This window comes from Fukomys damarensis, unplaced genomic scaffold (genome assembly GCF_012274545.1).
Source record: "Fukomys damarensis isolate Sample0158 unplaced genomic scaffold, DMR_v1.0_HiC HiC_scaffold_19, whole genome shotgun sequence".
NCBI classification, from domain to species: domain Eukaryota; kingdom Metazoa; phylum Chordata; class Mammalia; order Rodentia; family Bathyergidae; genus Fukomys; species Fukomys damarensis.
In genome coordinates this window covers 54,523,704-54,547,368 of record NW_022900931.1, presented here as the reverse complement: position 1 = coordinate 54,547,368, position 23,665 = coordinate 54,523,704, and the positions used below count along the sequence as shown (strand labels likewise).

The window sequence follows — 23,665 nt, the reverse complement described above, 5'->3', positions numbered from 1 at the left end:
GTAGAACTGTAAAATAATAAACTTAAAATCACAATAACAATTTCTAATTTGTGATCTAACAAATTTTCGGTATCTTACTCTTAAATGGTCAAACCAAAGATGAAACTCCAAAACACGCAAGCAATAATATGCAAGCAACTCTCAATTATATGTTACGACTATAAAGCAAACAGGGCTCTTGATCTACATTTTTAAAATATTCATAATATCTGTATGGTTCGGCACAATGTTTTTAATCTTTTTGTGAGAAATAAATATATTTACATTCTGCACATATTTTTAAATAGGTAAAACAAATATATACTATTACCTACTAGAAGAGGTAGGAGTGGAATAGGACAGAACTCTGTGATGTATCTTGTGCTATGCTGTTACTAGAAATTAAGAGTCTCAGCCAGGCATGGTGGTGCATGCCTGTGATCCCAGTTCTTGCAGGCTGAGGCAGGAGGATCACCATGAGTTTGAAGCCAGCCTGGGCTACACAATGAGTTTAGGCCAGCCTAAACTACATAGTGAGACCCTGTCTCAACAAAATAAAACAAGGCAAAGCAAAACATCAAGATTTTCAGCAAGTCATGGTGGAGCATCTCTAATCCTTGCTCTTGGAGGGCTGAGGCAGGAATACAGGTATTTGCATTAGTACTCTTTAGTCTTCTGAATGCTCAGATATTTTGAGGATTGAGAATAAGAAAATAAGATTTTTGGGGCTTCCACAGCAGCTGAAAACTAAGGGGAGAAAAATCATGGAGGAGGAGCCCTAAAACCTGCATATGGAGCCTCTCTCACATCCTGGCAGACCACGAATTGCTTAGATAAGACTCTAAAGGGTCAGAGAAGGAAAACAGCTGGAAGGCAGAAGCTGCTGCCTTTGAAAAACACGGTTCTTTGGTGAATGGCTTTAACATGTTCTTAAGGCTCACCCATGTTGAATCGTATGTCAAAATTTCTTTCCTTTTTAAGGTTAAACAATATTCCCTTGTACATATACATGTGGCATTTTGTTTACTCACCGTTGGACACTTGGGAAATATTTTAGCCACATAAAAGCCACCTGGAGGACAAGCAGTATCTGTACCACACTTGATCAAATACCTACTCCTCTATAGGGCAGAAAATTTGCTCAGAGAGTGAGCTGGGTAGGAGTCAGAAACAGGGGCAGATCAGAGACAATGGAGCAAATAAAAAGGTTCTGGAGGCCCAGTGTGAGCAGAGGGGCTTCCAAGCAGAAAGCAGAGTCCAGCTCCTCTTGCCAAGGTTCTACCTCATGGGTGCACATGAGGGGATCTCCAGCTCTGGAATAGCCTTGTGTTTTTTAGAGGAGAAATCTGGTTACCATAGTTGGGATGGATTGACATCTGATGTGGTGGAGAGGTGTGCCAGTTGAACCTGAAACTCCTGCAACCTCAAGGCAAAACCTCTAATTATAAATTGGGATGTTATAAACGGTTGTTCTTCTCTGTGTGGAAAAATTATATAAAATAGGATTTTTAAAATCCCATCATTTGCTATGGTTCTCTTCTCTGCCTACTAAAGTATGACTGTAAAAGAATTTATATACCCTTTTTCCAATAACCCAGGCCTGGTCATTTGCTGTCGTTTGTAAGCTCCTTCCTCCAAGCAGCCTCACCTTCTGCAAAGACCTAAAGGCAGCCAACCTCACAGTGGCTGGGGACATTCACACCGCCCCAAGGGGAAATGCGTACTGAGCCGAACCGGAGACAGACCTAGAAGGGCTCGCATCGGGGGAAGGGAAGAGGCCACCGTTCTGCGTCCACTACACGCGCGTGGAAAGGATGTGTGCGGGACCGGGTTCCAGGGAGATTAATACCGTGCAAACTGAGCATGGCCCCAGCACTCTGGGAGGCTGAGACAGGAGGGTGTCAAGTTCGAGCCCAGACTGGACAATTTAATGTCTCTGACTCGCTCAAGATTTACAAAAATAAAATAAATAAAAATAAAAGATGTAGCCGAGTTCAAGGCTCTGGACGATAACAGGAAATAAAGGATGGGGAGAAGGAAGACAAAAAAAAAAGAAAAGAGAGAAGGAAAAGAGGAAGAAAAGAAAAAAACAGACCACATATTCACACACACACAGGGCAAATATTGTCTGAATGTGGGGGAAACCACGCATAGTAATGCGGCACTCTAAATCCCCAGCATCTCCAGAGTCAAACTTCAGCCAAACTTCCCGCTGCTTAGCCAAAGCCTGGGCTCACACCGGCCCACGCGCCCTCACCTTCAGCACCACCACCTCCAGCATCCTGCGTCCTCCACAGCCCGCCGCGTCCCCCCAGCCTGCGCCTGGGTGCGGAGCTCCTTGTCTCTAGCGTCGGGGCGCGGCCTCCTGGAGGTCGTAAGGCCTGGAAGGCAATGGTGGGGAACTGACTGCCCCTGCCGACGGGTAAGTCTCTGGCCTTCCGAGGCCCTGCGCGCAAGGGAACAAACCTCGCTGCTCCCACGCTTTTGTCCTCGTGCCTGGGTCGACCGCGCCTGACGGCGCCACGCACAGATGGGCGGTTATCCGGCAGTTGGCGCTCACGTGATGCTCACGCCTGCGCAGTGTGAGTACTGAAGCCAAGCGCACCTGCGCCGAGTCGAACCAACGGAGACCAGTCTTTCTGGTTTCACAGTGAGATAGCATCAAACTCTGAGAACCACTCGGTGAGTCTTAATTTTTAGGTGAGAAAACAGGCTCAGTTATAAATGCTCAAGTTGGAGAAATCCATGTTCCCTCAATAATGAAGACATTATTCAAAATGGGGCCTTTTCCAGAAGGTGGGCAGGTGGCACTGTTGGCAGGGGGCCTTAGAAGCAGTGACCTGACTTGGCCCCTTGATCACCATAGAGGCAGCAAGTCGTGAAGGGCAACCCCTATCTTAAAGCAAAATTAAATAAATTAAAAGGTCTGGGGATGTAGTTTATTGTGAGATCCCAGTGTTCCAGCCCTAGCATCACAACCACCGCCGCCGCCCTCAGCCCCCCCAAAAAAGATTTCACAAGGTCGCATAAATATGTGCTTAATAAATCCCTGGCCGGAAAATTAGAAATGGTAAGTGGCTTCCAGTGAGGTGGAAAACAGTGCTGCAGAATGCATGAAGTTCACCTGTTGCTTATCAGGCCCTCCCATACCAACCCTGAATCAGGGCACCTGGCAAGGCTAACTGACCTGAAACCTGCGGATGGAAGCCATAAGATCTGATTTAATCAGGTCCCAGAAATAGTTCCCAAGCCCCAAAGACAGAAAATAGGGCAGCGCCAAAGTAAAAGCTGGCTACACTTTGGTTCAGGCTTTGAAGGTGATTTCTGGTGGACCTTAAATCCAAGTCAGGAAGATTTCAGCACAAGTGCACCTTGTTGGTCTCAGTGTAAATAACTGATGTAGCCAAAGTCATTACTGGCACATGGCCATCTCTGTGTATTTTGGTGTAAATGTACACGGATCAGCTGAAGACTGCTGTGGGTATGGGTAGGCTAGAGTCCCGAGGACTGCCACTAGACCACTCGTGTACGGTGGGGTGGGGGCTGCAGTAGTGGCTACACAGATGGGTTATAGCTGAATAAAAGATGTTTAACGCAGTCCACAGTTCTGTGTCTTCTTGAGAACGAATCTCAAGTGGCCCTCCTCAGTCTGAACCAGTAAAAGGATACTTTCTCCCAGATCATAGTGAGGGACAGCCTTTTCAGCCTTTGACTTCATCACTACATGCCACAGTATAGTGTTTTGCAAACTTTTCTTTCACAACGTGGGCTAGAGAAAATATTTGTACATCACACTGGGACAGACTCCAGCTTGCTGTGATGGGAGCTTATTGCACTGAGGCTCCATATGAATATGTTATTTTTCATGCAACCTGTACCTAAACCATACCTACAAAAGATATTTCTCTGGAATACAAATATGCAGCTATTTACCCCTCCTCTTATGTTTCTCATTTTTGCTGTAGCCACTCTTATTTATTGGCGGTATAATCTGAGATTGTTGAACTGAATTATTTTTATGAAAAATGTGTATTTTCTTTTACAAAACAGGCCAGAATTTGGGCTCGTGTTAATATTTGCAGTGTTTCTTAACTGTATATAATTACTCAGATCTTCTTTCCATATTTCTTTGATTTCCACACTCAACATCAGGATTTCTATTTCACACTCCTACTGAAAAAGTTTTTTTTTAAATGTTGCATAATCTTTCAGTCAGTTATGGCATTTCCTGTCATGAATTTTTTTCAGAAAGAGTAGAAATTTCAGAGTCCATATGTAATGAACATTATTTTTGTGGTATTCACATATGGCTGATACAGAATTATCAACCACATGCATCTTTTTCCCTTCAATATTTTATACTTAATGTTGTGTATCCTGTTACACTGTGTGACCCACTCAGAAACCTCATTGTGTACCATTGTAATTTTAATCTTCCCGAAAGTCTGTGACATTCTTTCCCTTTGAAATTCAACATGCCACCTAGGTATTGGATAATTTTTGTTAATTTTGCTTTGACCACGATGGGGCCTTTTCATCTCAAGATCAACATTTCTCTTCAGCTCGACGACTTTGTTTCCAAATACTGTGTCTCCCATTTTTTCTGGAATATTCTTTTAGATATGCCAATAATCCACACACTGGATGTCACCCTCTATCTCTGTTTTCCTTTGTTTACAATAACAAAGAGACCAAAGATTAAAAATTGTTGTGAGATCCAAGTTTGTCTTGAGGCAACATAAGTGCAAAGGGTCCTGAGGTGAGAAAGACCTTTCAGTAGTCAAGGAATGGAAAGGTCTTGGGGGAAGGGTGCCAATGGAGAGAGGTGTATAATGAAATTGGAGAGTAAAGCAGGGCTTTGTTGGCCATGGTAAATGTAGATTTTAATGTGAAGAAAAGCCGCTGAGGAGTTTTAATGAGGCCGGTGATCACATGACGCCACTCACATTTCCATTTCAATGTGTGAATTTGTTGTGAGTGAAATAATGAAAATGGAGAACATAGCTCTGAGATGGTAACAGCAGCTTAGTAAAGGTAGCATTGGCTTACACTAACAGTAGAACAATGCAATAGTCAGAAGAGAGGATCAGGCGGGATGTGGTGGTACATGCCTATAATCCCAGCACTGGGGAGGCTGAAGCAGGATTGCCATGAGTTTGAGGCCAGCCTGGGTTAAGCAGTGAGTTCAAGGCCAGCCTGGACTGGATAGTGAGACCCCATCTCAAAAACAAAAGAGTGGATCAAAGCTTCATGTGATGGTGCAGGGAGGCTGAGGCAGGAGGATTGCCACAAGTTTGAAGCCTGCCTGGGCTACATAATCGGTTCAAGTCCAGCCATAACTACAAAGCAAGACCCTGTCTCTAAATAAATAAATAAAACAAAAGGAAGTATATTTTCATGGAACAAGCAAGAGGAAAGCAATCCGGAGCTACAGGAAAGCTCTCCCTTATCACTTCATTCTGTTGTGGGTCCAAGGCAGTTGCTTCAGTTGTCATCATTTCCAGCTACTAAAAGGGAAAAGAGAAAGTAGAGGGTAAGAAAGGATGTGACCTGGAAGTTACTGGCCATAGCAAAGAAGAGAAGGTCTGAGACTAAGGACTGAAGGACTCAGTGTCAAAAGATGATGCACACCTGTAACCTAGAACTCTGGGAGGCTGAGGCAGGATGACAAATTAAACTCCAGCCTGGGCAACTTACTGACTTAACAATGCTTGTGTCTCAAAATTTTTAAAAAGGGCTGGGATATATCTCGGCACAAAGGACCTACATTCAATTCCCAGTATATATATCCCAAAAGTCAAAGCAGAGTGGCTACAGAGGGAACAAAGAGGAATAGAAAACTGCCCAAAGTTGCAGTTTAAAAAAACAGTACAGGTTTAAGGCAAGGAAGGAGTATGAAATAACTATATTGTGCCCAAATACACCAAAAATTATCCCTCAGAAGAGAGTGTTTCCCTTATATTGAGTCATTATACTGTATCACCCATATTACATGACATTCTAAATTGAGAACATTATGAACAAGACATGTTAGCCTGAAATACCAATGCCCGTCTTTTGGATCCCTATTGAGGTCCCTTAATAGAATCAGCAAAAAGAGGAGGGCATGAAAATGTATGTTTGACTTAGTATTTATTCCTGAATTTATAACTGGAACTTGAGGACAGCTATGGTACCATAGAAAACAAGCTTTCCTGGCTGTGTCCTGAAAAATAGTGTTATCGTTTAGATCTAAAATGGCCCTCAATCAGCCACCAGTGAAAATCCTTTAGAGAAATACATGAAAATCATCCAACAAAGGAGAGAGCAACAGGTTGCAGATAAGATCAAGAGATGCTCTAAGAAAGCACCCAAGTGAATATACTGCCATCTAGTAACAAGGATGAAAGTTTCACAGGGTTTTCTCATGAAGAACCAGATGACATGCTGGCTGTTCAGCTTCGTACAACAATGAAGTTACCTAAGATCTGGTCCTTTTAAATATTTCTCTGTAACCAGACAAAATTCTCAATAAAAACTGTGTGATAAAATTTAAAAAATAAATAAAATAGCCCCAAATGTTTCATGTCTTTGGAAGGTGAAGAATCAGAGTACTAATCTCAGTGGATTCACCCACTGATGAGCTCCCCGGCTAACTGTGCTTTTACAAGACGGGACCTGGTGGAGGTAGGTCACTAGAGGTATGATCTGGAAAAGTCTTTTTGTCCCCACCCCACTCCCTTTTATGGCTGCCAAGGATTGACAGTATTTTTCCACCATGCCCTTTTACTATGTCATTTTTGTCTTAGAGCCAGCCACCATGGACTGACACCATGAGCCAAATTATCCCCTCCTTCTTTAACTTATGGGTATTGGATATTTTGTCCCAGCAACAGTAAGGTAACTAAGGTGGATATTGTTACCAGGAATGGGGCCATTACTGACTATACCTTATCATGTGGTTCAGAACCCATTGGAACTGGCTTGCCAGGTGAGTTTGAAACGGTTTAGTGCTATCAGCTCAAGAAACATTTAAATACTGTAAGCAGAAAGACTGATAGGAGGTTCTGGTCAGAGCTCAGAAGACCAAGAGCTAATAGAAATGTAGACAGAAAAGGCCAAGCTCAGGAGGTCAATAACTCCATAGATATTTGGATTAGATGTTACTCACTGGCAGAAGAAAATTTGTCTACAACTTGCCCATGTCCTAAGATTTTGCAGGTAACTGAGGTTAAAGAGAGTGGTGGACCAATTAATCTGGTGGAGGAAATTTCAAAACAGCCCAATGTTTAGGCTGTGGCATGTGTAGTGGTGGCTGCTTTTAACTAGATCTACAGTGAGAATCAAGCAGGTTTGAAGTTTTCAGCTTCATCAGAAATGAACTGCTTGCAAACTTGGAGCAAAGGAGAGAATGATGAGATTACCATTAAAAAGAAGCCAAACATTCTGTATTAGGACAATAGGAAAGATGGCTTGAGTGCATGTGAGGAATCAGTAAGGCCCACCCTTTGCAGGCTCAAAGGTGCAAAACTGTAAAGCTTCCATTTGAGAAGAGAGGCCCTAGGCCTTTCTGGAGAAAGGCCACATAAGGAATTGGCCCCTATGATTTGTTCATAGTGCTCAGCCACCTAGGCACACAAAGGCCTCTGCAGCCATAGCCCATGGGGACCTGGCAACTGCTCAAGTATTGTTCATATGGTGTTTGTTTTACAGGCATGCAGAATGCAAGGGTTATGAGGTAATGGAGGCTTCCATCCAGATTCCAGAAGGCTTGGGAGGCCATGCAGTGTGCCCCTGCAAGGGCAGTGTATGAAGCTGTGAAAGTAAAACAAAAATTGCAGGGCAGACACCAGGAAGTTGGAGAATCCAGGAACATGGAATGTCTCAGGAAGGCCAAAAGCAGTGACTGAAGCCAGCTTTTGAAGAGAGGTCATTAGGGTTACAACTGGCAATGCTACAGGGCAGGACTACCCAGACCTCTTTGGAGTTTGAATCTCACTACAACTTGTGTAGGGTGATGTACATGGAGCTACAGGATTTGATGTTTGTCCTACTGGGTTTGTCTTGCTTTGGTTCCATTCCTTTCTTCCTCCTATTTCTCCTTTTTGGAATGGGAATTTTAACCCTGTGCCATTATATATTGGAAGTATTTAACTTTTTTTTTTTTTTGTACTGGGGATTGAATTTAGGGCCTTGCAAGGCAGGCAGCAGAACCACTGAGCCAAATCCCCAGCCCAGTATTTAAGTTTTTTATTTTTACAGGGGTTCGCAGCTAAGAGTTTGCCTTGAGTCTCAAAGGAGACTTTGAACTTGGACTTTTAGTAGTGCTGGAACTGTTATTAACTGTCATGATTCTTAAACAAGGACTAAATACATTTTTATATAACGAAATCTACATAAACCTTTTGAAAGCCAAGGGAGGAGTTAAGTGGCACTGCAAAATGGAACATTAAATAGTTACCTCCACCTGTCTGTAGCACAGATGAACAAAATCCTTGTATATAAATGCTGGCATTGGGAAGTTAAGCTTAATTTCATTCTCTTAGGCAAGGGTGAGAGGTACCCAGCAAGGGATGGAAGAAGCCTGAACATGTCTGTTCGTCCACTGTGTATTCTTCCCCAACTGCTCCTTGCTATAAAAGGCCCCAACAAGTGTACATGGTAATACAGTGAATTGAGGAAAATGAGCCCTCTATCTCCTCAGAGCAAGCCTTGAATAAATCTTTTTTCTCTTTTACTAAATGACCTCTTTTGATTTGCTCAGGGGTGAGTGAACAAACCTGAGCATACGAACCTAAGTGCCCAGTAATAGACTGCGATGGTTTAGATCTAAAACTTCTCTAAAAGCTTCATGTGTTTGGATCATGAGGGTATACTATTAATCAGTGGATAGTCATCAATTCAGTATCTAAATGTGCTACTAGGAGTAAGGCCTCATTGGTGGTGGGTCACTGGGAGCACACCCTAGAAATGTGTATTACTGGACCCACTTCCTCCCTTCTCTCCCTGCTTACTGGCTTCCATGAGCTGAACAACTTTCCTCTGCTGTGCTATTTCTGCCTTGGAGCCAGCCAGCCATGGACTAAAACCATGAATCAAAATAAACCTTCTTTTAAGTTATAGGTGTTGGATATTTTGTCCCAGCAAGAGGAAAGTGATTAAGACAGGTAGGGATACCAGTTCAAAGGTGACAAGGAATAAGTACTGTAATCACCTTTCTGCTTCTGTATCTGAGGCCCAGGAGCCATTAGGTAAGGAAGACAGTGTGCATAATAAATGCCATGAACATGAACTGAGTGTGACAACAATGTAATTTTTTGGCACATGAAGACCTATTATTTTGGACCATTGAAACAGGGTATCTGTGCTAGCAGGGAGTCATGTGATAGTCTCCCAAAAGCAATTTTACAAAGGAGACAAGATTCATTCAGATTTAGATCACAAATTCAAGGCCTCCCATGTGCTGGGATTACAGGTGTGAGCCACCACCCCTGGCTCCAGTACAGGATTAAATAAACATAAATTTTATTATCACTGCCTTCATCTTGGGTAGAAAACGAAGACATTTCATGAAAAAAATCCATGAATTAACAAATAATATATACAAAGCTCTTAAAGTAGAATTGTCTTAACTATCATTTACTACCTTTAATCAACAAAAAAAAAAACTACTCCTTTTTAAGGAGTAGTTCAGCTCCCAAAGCATATCAGGCAAAGTGCTACTATGTGGAACAGTTGAAATAATGACAGGAGAGCTAATAAAACAGTATAGAAGTAGGAAACATTATTAATGTTCTATTATTTTGGTAACAACATCATTAATAAATTTTATATTGTGGCATACTATACAATTTATATAACGAGACCTCCACTTGAAATAAGAAACACTGCATTATAACTTTTATTTATTTATTTACTTTTCCGGTACTGGGGATTGAACTCAGGACCTTGCACTTGTGAGGCAGGCAGCAGAACCACTGAGCTAAAAACCCCAGCCTGCATTATAACTTTCAGAGACACAAAGTTCCTTAAGTTTTAAGCAAATATAGTTGGTCGTCATTAATCATTAAATGTACTTCAAGAAGGCTAGCTTGCAAAGAAGCTATACCCTACAAATGGCTCTTATTTACTACATAACTCTTAGGGTAAATGTGTTTACCCTTTGATGGAATAGTCACGTGAATACTATAGTGATGCCTGCTGTGTTGCACTAATCGGTGAAGTTTCTTGGCTTCCTTCATGATTTCTTCAGTCTTTTTTTCAGTAGACAAAACCTTTTCTAAAAGGTGTGAATCTTCTAAGTATAGCTCATCTCCTGAAAAATAATAAAATTATATTCCATAAAGTATTATTTCACACATCATTCCAATATATTTATTGGAGATATATAAATCAATACTTATTTTTACCTATGTTACATATTTGGAACTGAGTTAGTTGTTAAGTATCTCTAATTTAAGAGTTTATTATTTATTTTATTTATTTATTTGGTACCAGGGATCATTTATTTTTAGCGTCTCCATCGCTGGCCAAAAATTTTCTTGGGTGACATAAAAAGTAACACCAGGTAAGTCTTCATTGTGAACTGTACTTTTATACTAGTTCTTAACTCTCTTTAATCTATTCAATATTAACATTAATATTGGCCTTGAGATCCATATTTCTGGTGCTTCACTGTGGGCTGTTTCAATAAGCTGAAAGTTGATTTAAAGAAATTATCTACATTAAAACTGTTACATTGTCCTCCAGTAGGCTGAGTAACAATCTTACCAATGTTCTCAGGAACTGACCAGTTGTCAGACACAAAGTATAACAGGTCACAAAGTCCCTGGCACAAATCTCTAACCTGCACTCATCCCACTGCAACTGACCATCAACAAATTTCCTAATTCAAGTAATCTGGCAGTTACAAATTCTCATAATTCAAAATTGAAATGTGAAAAAGTGAGTCAGGATATGAAAAGGAACTCTGTTAATGTTTAGGAAATACAGTGGAATCTCAGTTCATGAGCTTAATTCATCCCATGATTCTGGAAAAGATGTCCACGTTTGTCGTTGTCCAGGAAAGATAGCCACAGTTGTGTTCATCACCTGAGGCAGAATTTGCAAACAAAAACAAAATTTTGCCAAATGCTTGTTTGTGAACCAAACTGTTCACAAACCAAAGCATTTGGAAACCAAAGTATCACTGCATATTTACATAAATGTTTATGTGTATGGATGTATACAACATTCAGAATTTCAGGTTATAATAAATACTATGGATAATGTTATAAACTTTGATGGTATTTAAGTAATATCCTATAGGCTATAAAATACTGACTATAACTCATATCTCTGTTGAATAATACTGCTGGACAGCCCAGTGCACTGTGCTAATACTAACAGCAGCACTGACATTCCACTAATTTACCTGGATAAAGCTGGATCATGCCATCAGCAGTTACACAGGTGACAGGCCGCCATCTTTCAGTCCTTTCTGATGCATGCTCCAAACAAAATTTGTGCAAGTTAGAAAGAGAAGCAAAGTTTTCAAGTCTTCTTATTTCATAGAACTGTGGGGGTGCCAGCCAAATTTCTTTTGAAAGGAAACTTTTAGTTGCTTCTGATGGAGATAACCACTGTGAAAAACAAAGGGAGGACTTCCTAAGATTACATTAACAAGATATGAGATTGTTAAGTCACTATTTAAGATCTACCTGAAGATGTAAAATTAATTTATTAACGTGTCTTATTAACTCCCTCTGAGACAATATGAAAAAAATCTGGAAAACTAGAATTGTAGTATACACCTGTGGTCATAACTAATCAGGAATCCGATACAGGAGGATTGCTTGAGTCCAGGAGTTCAGGGCCAACCAGAACAACATAGAAAGACTTGGTCTATGAGGAAGGAAAAGAAAAGGAGGAAGAGAGGAAAGAATAGAAGAGACAGAAAGTGGAGAGAAAGGAAGGGAGGGGAGGGCAAGAGAGAGCTGGGGGGGATTTGGAGAAGAAAGCTAGATTGATCCTTTTGAGAGGTTGATTACTGGGACCCTGATGCTGAGAACTAGTACATAAACCAGAACAGATCACCAAGGCTTGATCCAGGAGAGTTGTTCAGCATAAAAGGAGATACTGAGAGGGCAACGTGGTTCTGGCCATTCACAAAGTAAGGCTCTCAAGGGTTAACTTCATAGTAGACTGAGAATGTGGAGTCCGTTCATTCCTCCCATAAATGTGTACCTGGGCTAGCCCCTGAGGTTATGATGGCAGATATGACACAGTCCTTAGGTCCTTTGGGGTCTTCACCCACCAAAACGCATGTGACACATGTTACAATGGAGTGAAGAATCAGGAGCAGCAGGAGCTTTTGTGAAAGTCCAGAAGCATGACTCAGCCCACAGTCCAGGGAGTGGAATAACTCTGCAGGGTTACAAGCAGACAGTACTTCCCACTAAATTTAAATGGCCACGCTACTGCAGGCCGCTTTCCATCCCCAGCACTCCTTCCACAGATACTCAGACAAAAAGAGCTGAGTGCATGTGGAAAATCTTCAAAAGGTCTTTAATTGGTTTTCTAACTATACCCACTTACATTAAGGGAAACTGCTTCCTGCCCTGCAGAGATCTAGTTTGATGTGCCTACAGCCACTGTGGTGCTAACTACCATTTTGCCTGCCAGGTGACCCCTGCACATACTCTAAACCCTACAGGACAAAGTTAAAACAGTCAGCCTACGGTTTTGTGCTCGCCACTGACACCTGGACTATTTCTCATCTGATGCAGGCCCCAGTCCACCTGTCTAGCTTAGCATATAAGCCCTTCCTCTTGTCTCGGGGTACGGGTATCTTCTTGTCCTGCTGCTGCCCAAGACATGCATTATGCTTTATATCTAGATGTTCCTCAAGAACCTCGTGATCACAGATGGGGCTTTTGGAAAGTGATTAGAGTATGGGGGCTTATAGCTGACTTGCTGTTAGGAAAAAGGGTCTGGTCCAGGGAGGCTGGTGTCTAGGGATGTACCTACAGGGTTTATCTCCTTCCCCAGCTCCTCCATTCTCTCTCTGCTTCCAGTCCACCTTGCTCCTCTGCCGTACCATCCTGCCTTGAAGCCAGCTGACTATGGGCTGAAATGTGAGCCAAAATAAATCCTCCCATAAGTTGCAGGTGTTGGGTATTGACAGTGTGGTTCAGAAGCTTTTGGAACTGGTTTGCCGGAGGTGTCTGGAAAGCTTTGGCAACATCAGTTGGAGAAAGTCCTAGAGTGCTGTAGGCTGCACTTGATCCCAGAAGACCAGAATGCTGACAGAAATAGGGAAAGACCAGGTTTAGGAGATTTCATTTGGGGACGAAGACTCCATTGGCACTAAGGATAGAGACTATGTGTATGACACTCTGGCAGAACATTTGTCAACATTTTGTTCATGTCTTCAGACTTTGTAGGAGGCTGAGATTAAGGGAGTGCACCAATTAATCTGATGGAGGAAATTTCAAGGCAGGTCAATATTCAGCCCGTGGCCTAGTTATTGTTTACTGCTCTTAGCAAGATCAACATCTATTGAAGCAAAAGCACAAAGTCCATTTAAAAAGTTTTCAGAGCCAGGCATGGTGGAGCAAGCCTATAATCTCAGAATTTAGGAGTCTGAGGCAGAAGTACTGCAAGTTTGAGGCCAGCCTGCACTACTTAATGAGTTTAAGGCAAGCCTGAACTACACAATGAGACTGTCTAAAAAACTAAAAGAAACTGGGTATGGCGGCACACACCTGTAATCCCAGCACTTAGGAGGCAGAGGCAGGAGGATCACTAAGAGTTTGAGGCCAGCCTGAGATACATAGTGAGCTCAATGCCAGCTGGAACTACATAGCAAGACCCTGTTTCAAAAACAAAACAAGGTCGGGGATTTAGCTCCCTGGTACCACTCCTGCCTCACAAGTGCAAGGTCCTCAGTTTAAACCCTGGTACCAAAAACAAAACAAAAAGAAAACAACCCTCCCCCCTCAGCATTGCCAAATGCACGAGGCTAATCAGGATAGGATTACCCTTGCCACTGAGAACCACTTATCTAAATCAGATTAAGAGATGTTTATTAATAACAAATGCTGGCAAAGCTGCAGGGGGAAAAAGGAACGCCTCTATGTTGTTGGTGGGAATGTAAATTAGTACAATCACTATAGAAATCATTATAGAGATGTCTCAAAAAACTAAAACTAGATATTCCACTTGACCCAGCTATTTCCCTTTTAGGTATTTTCCCAAAAGAGTTGTAAGACATCACATTACAATGATACATGCATACCCACGTTTATAGCAGCACAATTCATAATAGCTAAATCTTGGAAGTGGCCTATATGTCCACCAACAGATGAAGGGATTAAAAAAATGTGGTTTTTACCCACAGAGCAGTACTACACTGCCATAAAGATAAACTTTAGTCATTTGTAGGAAAATGGATGCACCTTGAGACCATAAGGTTAAGTGATGTAAACCAGACACAGAAGCTTAAATATCATATGGTTTCTTATATGAGAAACCCAAAATCTAAATGAAGAGCAAAATAAAAGTGATAACAGGGGGCCAGGGATTTACCTCAGTGGCTTTGTGCCAGCCTCACAAGTGCAAGGTCCTGAGTTTGATCTCGGGACAAGGAAAAAAATAAAAATAAAAGAATGGGAAGAAAGGAGATACTAAATGTTTCTCAACTAGGAAGGGGATCAAAAGATAGAGGAAGGGAAATGGAAGGAAGATGAAAAAAGTAATTATGTGCATGTACCACCAACTCTCCACAAGGAATGTAAACATTACGTACTGCCAACATGTACTAAGAAAGAATTTTTTAAAAGAAGTGTTTATTTGAACTTCCTCTTCTATCCATGGGAGTTCAAATCACTCCCCTCTTCCCATGTAAGTAACAGAAATCCAGATGAAATATATGAAACAACTATTTCCAAAGAGTGAAAAATGCAGAATTATAACTTGAGAAAAGAAAAATGAGTAAGGTGAATCTAACTATTGCCTATGGTTTCCGCCTAAAAGTAATCCCCAGATTGCAGCACGGGAGGGAGAACCTAATTGGAGCCTAGGATTCTTACTGACTTGAGATAGAAATTGGACTTTGGGAGGCCCACTCAGGTTAGCATTTGGAAAGCAGTGTGCCTAACAGTATGGATCTATAGAGAATATAGCTCCAGAAATCTGTAGAGAATACTCTTGAATCTTTGCTAAATACTTACCTATGTATGCATAAAGTAAAACCACATAAGATGGCTCTTCAGGAAAGAATTACCCAGGAGCATTTAGGCTAAATTCCCAGAGCTCACCTAGGGTGAAGAATTTTACAAACACCCCATCAAACAGAATACACACATATTCTTTCCAGATGCAAAGGGAACATTCACCAAGACCCACCATATGCATGACCACAAATGAATCTCAAGAAATTTAAAAAGAAGCAAGTGCAAGCTGGCAAGATAAAAGCAGCAGGAGCATCTGAAGTGGGTGGCATCTGCCCAGCTGTTCTGGAGCCCACACCTGCCCACCAGGATGCTGTCAGCTCCAGCCCGGGTTTATCACAAGGTTGTAAATCATTACAGAAATCCGAGAAACGTGAGGACCCTAGAAAAGACCTCTAAAAATGCTGAAATTCGATTAGTGAGTGCTCCAGCATGTGGTGGTAACCTGAAATTAAATATTCAAGTGGATGAAAACAGGAAGATTGTAGATGCCAGTTTTAAAACTTTTGGCTGTGGTTCTGCAATCACCTCCAGCACATTCGTCCTGTTATGGGTGAAAGGGAAGAAAGTGGAGAAAGCCCTGATCATCAAAAACACAGACATAGGGGCCAGGAATTTAGCTCAGTGGTGCTGCCACCTGCCTCACAAGCACAAGGTTCCTGAGTTTGATCCCCAGTACCAAAAGAAACAAAACAAGGCACCAAAAAACCCCAAAAAACACATACATCATCAAGGAGCTCTGCCTTCTGCTAGTGAAACTGCACAGCTCCATACTGGCAGAGATGCCATCAAGACCACTAAAGCTGACTACTAACTGAAGCAAAAAACCCAAGAAAAGAGATGCTGAGAAATGAGCCCTCGGCAAAGTTCTCCCGGGTCACTGAGCTGCTTGTCCACCTCTGCATCAACGTCGATGCCCAGAAGCTCCTTGCACTAATTTTAAAAAGCTATTGAGATTGCACATTCACATCATAACTCCAACGCTAGCAAACGCAACGTGTAATTTTTCTGAATCCTGTGATTACTTTCAGCTCACTTTTACTGCCTTAACGTAACGCATATTTTGATTTACACATATAGCCTCAGAACTGAAATGAATTAAGTCTTAAGTTTTGATAGCTTAAGAAGTGCATAAATATCTAATTTTACCTAAATCTATTTTGAGGAAGATTGCTTGCAGAGTGCCTTGGTCTAATTAATCAAACCAATTTTTGTACATATGTAAGGCAAAACAGTTTTTTTTTTAAAAAAAGATTGAAAACAATTTTTGCAATTATATTCAGGAAACCAAATAAAACTGAAGTGGGGATGAAATGATTGTGTCCAGATAGAGCGGTTGAGACAGTGCCCCGTGGGGGTAAAAGCTGAGTGAGACCTTGAGACTGTGAAACTAAGGAAAGCAAAAAAAAAAAAAGCCCTCCACCAAATTCTTGGCTTTAGCCTGCAGGGTTGAAGGACTGGAAGCCGGGGTCCCAAGCCCGCTCAGTCACTTCCTGGATAATAACTATCCTCCCCAGGCTCAGCCTGTCCGAGATAGCCTACACCCTACCATGAGGACACCTCACCTGGCAGTCCACCACCTCGGTCAAATCAGGTTGGATGGGCGGCTGCTCGCGCAAGCAACACAGGTAGAAACTTGTGTCGAAGCGGTGGCGTTTCTCAGCCACGAACGGCGTGAGCCATCCGCTCCAGTCGTGCAGCGCCCAGATGTTGGGCGTGCAGTCCAGTTGTGCACACAGGTCCAGGAAGTGGCGCGCGTCGCCACTGACGCGGGTACGCCAGATGGACACGTCCGGCGGAGGCTCGAGGGAGCAGTCGAGATCGGGAGCGGAATCCTGGGACTCCGAAATACGCCGGACACCCCTGGGCCGCAACAGCAGCGCTCCTGCCTCCTCGAAGGCCTCGCGGATGGCGCAGATGCGCAAGGCTACGTCATCAGGCAGCGCCGCGGCGTCGCCGTCTGCGACCTCGGGCAGCGAGGTAGGCTGCGAGTTGGGCAACTCCGGTACGGCTGATCGCTGGGCCGGAGCTGGGCCCAGTCCAAAGCGAGGGGGCAGGTGGTGCGGCGCAAAGAGCTGCAGCCAGTCAGCCGAGCGATCTGAAGCGTCTAGCGCGCCGCCTGGGAAGACGTGCGCGCCGGGCAGGAAGCCTTGGCTCTTGGAGCGCTGCAAAAGCAGCAATCTAAAGTCCTCCGCGGACTGCACGGAAGACGCGGCGGCACCGGGGCTCTTCCATCCCGCCGCCAGCACTATGGTGGCCGCCTGGCGCCAGACCTTCAGGTCCGGCTTCAGGGACCTGCTCATGACTACCGTCGGCGCGCGGCTTTCGGGCTTGACACAAGCGCCGGACACCGACCCGGCCACTTCCGGGCCTTTATTTACACCAGCGCCAGGCTGTGGGAGGGGCGTGTCACCCGAGCGAGGAGGCACCGCCTCGAAAGAGCTCACTTCTAGCCTCGCCTCTGTTGCCGGATTGTGCGAGGCGCCAGCGAGTGATTCTCATTCACAGATGCCTGAAAAGTGGGCTGCATCGTCCCTCCTCGGGGCGCTTAGACCAAGAGCTGAGTACTTAAGGGCGCATGTGACTTTCCCTGTTAAACGGGATGGAAACCAAGGCCTGACCATGCCTTCCTCGCCCAGTGAAACCTAAGGACTGGACTTTTCTACTCTGAACAGTTTAGACGTGTTTCCTTCGCAGTAGGGCAGAGGGCGCTCAAGGAGCAAATGAACCATGCTAACGAGAAACGAATGGATGAATCGGGTTCTAAATCACAGTATTCTTACTGTGCAGCCTAAATGTGAAAGATCCTTCCAGAATCCCTATGCTCGGGACAGTTTTTCTTATTACTGGATGCCTTTTATTGTCAGTGCATCAGGGAACCTCCTTAGGCGTCTTAGGTTATTTTATTAATTCCACTCTCTTGGGAGATGTTCATTCTTGGCCCAGGGACAGGGAATTCTCTTCAGCTCGTTAGTGGCCAGAAGACTCCCACCTTTAATAGTAACTCTGTTGGGGTCAGGGATTTAGCTCAGTGGTGCCGCGGCCTCCCTTGCAAGCCCAAGGTTCCGAGTTGGATCTCTGGTACCCAAAAAAAAAAGTACTGTCTTTTGGAAAAAGCCTGTTTAATCTGAGTCCTCTCTTTTACAATTCATTTTGCATCACTAACAGCACCTCCCACAATTCCTATTACTGTGGACCACACATTTCTTATGATTTTGGGGTGAGTGAGACTGTACTCCTTCTGAGCCTTATTTTTTTTTTAATTTTTAAAAAAATGTATTCCAAGAAAAGACAAATGACCATGAATCCCCCTCCAAATCTTCCTCGTCCCTTCCAATGCATGTGTCCCTTCCTCATAACTTTCTGCAGCAGCTCTGGCATCTTTCCTGAGAGTCTTTAGTTGCACTGTCCTGGCTGCCTCAAGGTCCTGAATGATCAGGTTTTTATTTGATAGAAATCACTCTGCTGTTCCCAGCCACTCAAGTTCGTCTGCTCGCCACTGACCAAATCAAAGGACGCCAGGTGTTTTGGTGAAAAGGAAAAAGGATTTGTTCAGAGCTGGCTCCAAGGAGACAGAAGGGCCCATGTCCCTGTGTGTGGGTGGGAAGGGAACAGGGCGGAGGAGCACAGAGCTATGATACTGTGTTCCTTCAGCCATCTGCAGCCCATTGTCCCCTTTCTCGTGGACCAGAACCTGGGCTCCAGTGTCTGCATATTCTGTCTCTTCTTTTAGGCCAAGGGGAGAAAATGTCAGTTATGTGTTCAGTGGGAGGAATTCTGGAGAAGTTGCTTAGTTCTAGAAGGAAAAATAACTTTTAAAGTTCTGTCCTGCAGTGCCAGTGACAAGTCAGCCCTTGCTCATTTTCACCCTCAGTCTGAGGGGTGTGAGGTCCCACACTGTCCAGCTGGCTGTCCCAAGCTGGATTGGCATGTGGGTCCCATCACCAAGAGCTGGCGCAAAGGCACAGGGAAGCCAGATACTTGAGCCTGTTGTGAATAAGGACCTCATTCATGACCCCTGGGATCCACTCGCATTTCAGTAGGGTCGACACAGGTGACCCTTTGATGCTACTGAGCCTTATTTACAAATTATGTTTTAATACAGCCCCCCGCCACTGAATCCACAAACAATACTGCCACTATTTAGGTTGATTTTTTTGTTACTATCATTTCTTTCTTTTTCTTTTTTGGTACTGGGGATCAAACGCGGGTCCTTGCACTTGCAAGGCAAGCAGCAGAACCACTGAGCTAAATCCCCAGCCCTGTTACTATCATTTCTAAAGGTGCAAACACTTGTGTATGTACTGCATTCCCCTAAGCAAAAAATGGGGCCATATGCTGAGAAAAGCACATATAATGGTCAAGTGAAGACATACATTCTACAGAGAGAACCAGCTTCCACCCAATTGGAGTCTGATGCCCACAATAATAATTAATCTGGATAGACATTTGCAACCTCTAGTCAGCTTATCTTCTAGAACAGGCTATTTCTAGATCCAGAGTTCTCCTCACTGATCCAGCTAGAATCCAAGCTAGCTCCAAGATGACCACCTAAATCTTGAACAGACCTAAAACCCATTATAGTTCCACTTGCATGCTAAATAACCCTTTGCAGCATGACAGTTGACAATGACCATGACCAGAAAGATAATTCTTTCTCTTTCTTAGCCCAGTCCTTCCATTCATTTCTTGTATCCTATATGCATCCCCAGTGGGTTGAGAAGTCAATTTCAAACCTAGCCTCCTGCTTCTGCATTTTCTGGAGTATATAGACTTACGCGTTTTAGCTGTCAACTTCCATTTTTCTTTCTGGCTTGATGATACGGAGCAGAAAAACATCCTGCTTTCTGGGCTTCCACCTTTGTAGGAGGAACCAGCACATTTTGCTAAGAAGTCTCCAGAATCCTGAATGGTTTATCTCTAATTTTTCCCCAAGAGCGGTGAGCGTCGTGTGCTCATAGCTGGAGCTTTTGGAAGACAATTGGATTATGGAGGGCTTAGAGCTGACTTGCTATTAGGCAATGGGGTCTGGTAGAAAGAAGCCTCAAAAGTTTATCTCTCTTCCCTACTCCTCTATTCTCTTTGCTCAGCACCAGCACCACCACCATGTTCTATGTAACTTCTCTGCTGTGCCCCTCTTCCATGCCATCCTGCCTTAGAGCCAACCATCTGTGGGCTAAAACCTCTACAAATTGTGAGCCAAAATAAATGTTTCTCCTTTTAAGACGTGGATGTTTGTTATTGTGTCTCAGTAATAAGCAAAGTAACTAGGACAGGAACTGTGCTCTCAATTCTGAAACATGGAACTCTGATCTGAAATAATCATTTCTGAGTCTACTATAGAGACCAGCATAGTACTGAGGAGTATTTGTTTTAGAGGTGCTAAAGATCACAGTGGGGTGCTATAGCACTGAGCCACGTCCTCAGCCCTTTATGTTTCAAGACAGTCTCTCTTTACATTGTTCAGATGGGACTCAAACTTGCAGGCCTCCTGCTTCAGCCTCCCTCAGTGCTATTAACATTCCCTTACCCTCCAAATTGTTAGATTTCCCTTGCCTCAAGATGGCTGCTACATAAAACAGTAGCCCCCTTCCCATAACTTTCTGTGCCTTGTGATGGCTGCCACATGGAATAGCAGCCTCCACGTTAAACATGGCTTCTCCTACCAAGGGACAGCCTTCTTCCCATCATGTGTCTCTTCACACCTAAAGAATAACCTGATACTTGCTACCTCTGAGTAACCAATGATGTTACAAGCCCCTCCTTGTGATGTCACAGGCTCCTCCAGTCTCTTAATGCTACCTCACTCAACTCCACCCCAGCTCAGGTTAGCCCCACCCCACTCCTATAAAAGAAGCTAACTGTTCCTCCATGCTGCTTTTAACTTTGTTAGGAGACAGCCTGGCAGATCCTCCCTACAATAAAGGCTTGTTGTAGTCCTGGTCTGGTCTTGGTTTTTCGGCTCTTTTATCTAACACAAATGATTCTAATACTGATACAAGAGGAATAGAAGTAACTCCCAAACCTGAAATGTGAGTTTATGTTCTCTAAAATCGAAGAATGAATTCTAGGAACAATGGAGGTTAAGAGTAGGAAAAATTTACTGAAAGATAGCTTCTGTCTAAGAGAGACAGAAGGGGGACTGGAAAATGGGTTGCCCACCTACCTTGCTTCTCAAGAGGTGTTTTATGGGTCAAAGCCATGAGGTGAGGTGGGTTCAAGGTGGGATAAAAGTATAGTCATAGTAAAATTTCAAGTAGAGTCGCTGAGGTAATATTGATCCAATGAGAAATCACACGGTGGACATGAGGTGGGATAAAACTATGATCATCCAATAAGATGTAGAAGTATAGTCCCTTAGGTAATATTGATTAAATGGGGATGAAATGGGGAAACAAGTCATGTAACAAGTGTACAAGGAATGAACACAGGTAAGAAGTGGGTCAGGAATCTTTCCTGATTCGATCCCTGGTACCTCACCCTCAAGAAAGGAGACTTTCCTGGAAGATCTTGGTTCCCCTCAACCAGGGGATTGATACCTATTTAGGATATCAATCACTGCCTCAGGTGTTGTAGTTTCTCTGCTTTTACAATGCTGGCCTTCACTGAATGTGTCAATTCTCCTCCATGTGGGCTCCTTAACAGCCAGCCCTGTTTAACTGCCTACAAGATATTTAATTAACTTACCTATCTACAATAGTACTAGGACCTAGAGGAAGCCAAGAAAGGTGGGTGGTATTTTCATCAGACAGGGTCCACTCAGGTCCCCCTGTTACAGTGGGATAAATAATTCCAAGCTATTGTGTATGATTGTGGCAATAATTGCAAAGTGTACATCCAACTGTAAAAGAAAACAACCTACCCTTACGGTAGATCCCTGGAAGATGTGCTCAGGAAAGGTCTACGCAGACAAAAATGTGGCATGAAGAGAAAAATAGTGTCCAGGTAACAGGGAAATTAAAAAAACACAACTTTGCACACAGCTAAAGAAGCCTTTCAGAGTGTAAAGGATGTGCACCCCAGCCCAGGTACCTCTCTCATTGGGCTACTGGAGTAAAATTGACCGGAATGTTTGACAAGATGCCGAGTCACCTCAGGTACTTTCAGTGAGAGGGTGTATGTCCCAGAATTGAATCTGATTAAATCATAAACATGAGAGGCAGTGCATATTTATGAACCATTAATAAAGCTTGAGTGGGAAAAAGGTTATTGGAGATCAGGCCAGGAGATCTAAGAAGTATGTGCTTTGGCCTCGATTTCCTGGATCTTTGTGATTTTATTGTCTGCTTCTCTCAGAACAGTGGAAGGAGGATCAGCCCTGAGGTGCTTCCCAAACTCAAGTGGGTGGAAAGGACTGGGCTCCCAGCCCCCACCATACTACTGTACTACCCCAAAGATGAGATGGGGACCTCAACTTACCTAGATAGGTTCCTAACTTTCATTGCAGGAAAACAATTTCAGAATGTGCCAGTGAAAGGCACAGGCTGATTTATTGGGCAGAATTATAAAGTAAGCAAAAGTAAATGGGGGCTTCAGCTTCAGGAGCTAAAGGAGACACAGCTCTGATGGAGAAGATGTTAGTGAAAAGATGACAATGTGGAGAGTAGCTTTGTCCCAGTGTGTGACTATGGTGGTGTAGAGGATGAATGATTACTTAGAGACAAGACCTAATTCAGTCACTGAGATGGGTTATCTCAACTGAGAGTCTCCCAGCAGAGACTCCCAGGAGAAGCCCCGAAGATGAGAACCCTCCAGCCTTTATTTAGAATATCAGAGTAAGTGAAAAAAGCAGCAGAAGTTTGGGCAAGGAGATATCTCAAGGCTAGGCAGTTTTCCTCGGGGAAAGGCAAAGGACAATGTCTAGGCACAACATGCATCACTGATCTAAACTTCTTGTTTAACCATTCATTTCTCCTAGAGCCTGTGTGCTTTTGCTCCACGGTTTAACCGTTCACTCCTTGGCAAAGTCCTCCACAGAGATTATTTCCACTTGCATAGGAGTTAGGGAGTGGGACAGGAGATGACTTAGAGAGTATTCAGTAGGTTGACTTGGTGCAATGCTAAATAATTGGTTAAATATGTGAGCAAAAGAGAAGGAATTGAAATTCCATCTTGAGAGACTACAATAACATTCTTTCAATTGTAGGATAATAATAGTCCTAGGTGTAATATTTACCAAGCACTTACTGTGTACGAGGCACAGGAACTTTGTAAGGATTCATTTTATAGTACTTAAAAAACCCTAAAAGATAGAACATTACCACCACCTTATAGAAGACTAACCATGTATAAATGGAATAAGTATCAAGAAAAAGATACACTCTTTAAATAGCACCATAATTTTATGGCTGTAAATATTTATTTTACTTAAAACATTTTTTTTAACTAATGGGGATTGCATCTGGGGTCTGCACGCTGAGCTACAACCCTGTAGTGGATTAACTAATGGTCAGTTTGGAATGCCCAGCTGAACTGAGTCATCAAGGTTCAGGGCA

General features: G+C 43.2%; 2 protein-coding genes across 11 annotated transcripts in view; both read right to left on the bottom strand.

Moving 5' to 3' along the window:
• Nucleotides 1-2,546, bottom strand: part of Tdrd12 (tudor domain containing 12) — a 71,769-nt gene extending 69,223 nt beyond the window's left edge. For 3 of the 10 annotated variants that reach the window (XM_033765715.1, XM_010640981.3, XM_033765713.1), the window contains exon 1: nucleotides 2,237-2,527. In XM_033765715.1, the coding sequence (XP_033621606.1) occupies nucleotides 2,237-2,260 (24 nt within the window). In that variant the 5' untranslated portion in view covers nucleotides 2,261-2,527. Of the gene's footprint in view, nucleotides 1-2,236 lie in introns of all 10 variants that reach the window. The other 7 variants (XM_033765712.1, XM_033765714.1, XM_010640986.3 and 4 more) reach the window with 5 other exon arrangements.
• Nucleotides 2,547-9,772: 7,226 nt separating this feature from the next.
• On the bottom strand, nucleotides 9,773-17,522 carry Nudt19 (nudix hydrolase 19). The gene is made up of 3 exons (XM_010640988.3): nucleotides 16,736-17,522; nucleotides 11,372-11,579; nucleotides 9,773-10,273 (listed from the first exon to the last, which is right to left on the bottom strand). Exons 1-3 carry the CDS (start codon nucleotides 17,471-17,473, stop codon nucleotides 10,068-10,070), a joined length of 1,152 nt encoding a protein of 383 aa, XP_010639290.1. The 5' UTR covers nucleotides 17,474-17,522; the 3' UTR covers nucleotides 9,773-10,067.
• Nucleotides 17,523-23,665: the final 6,143 nt, after the last annotated feature.

Coding starts and splice junctions, on each gene's coding strand:
- Nudt19 (XM_010640988.3), bottom strand. CDS start 17,473: ATGAGCAGGTCCCTGAAGCCGGACCTGAAGGTCTGGCGCCAGGCGGCC. Junction 11,580..16,735: donor CCGAGGTGGTGGACTGCCAG/GTGAGGTGTCCT, acceptor TGTTTTTCACAG/TGGTTATCTCCATCAGAAGC. Junction 10,274..11,371: donor CATGATCCAGCTTTATCCAG/GTAAATTAGTGG, acceptor ATTATTTTTCAG/GAGATGAGCTATACTTAGAA.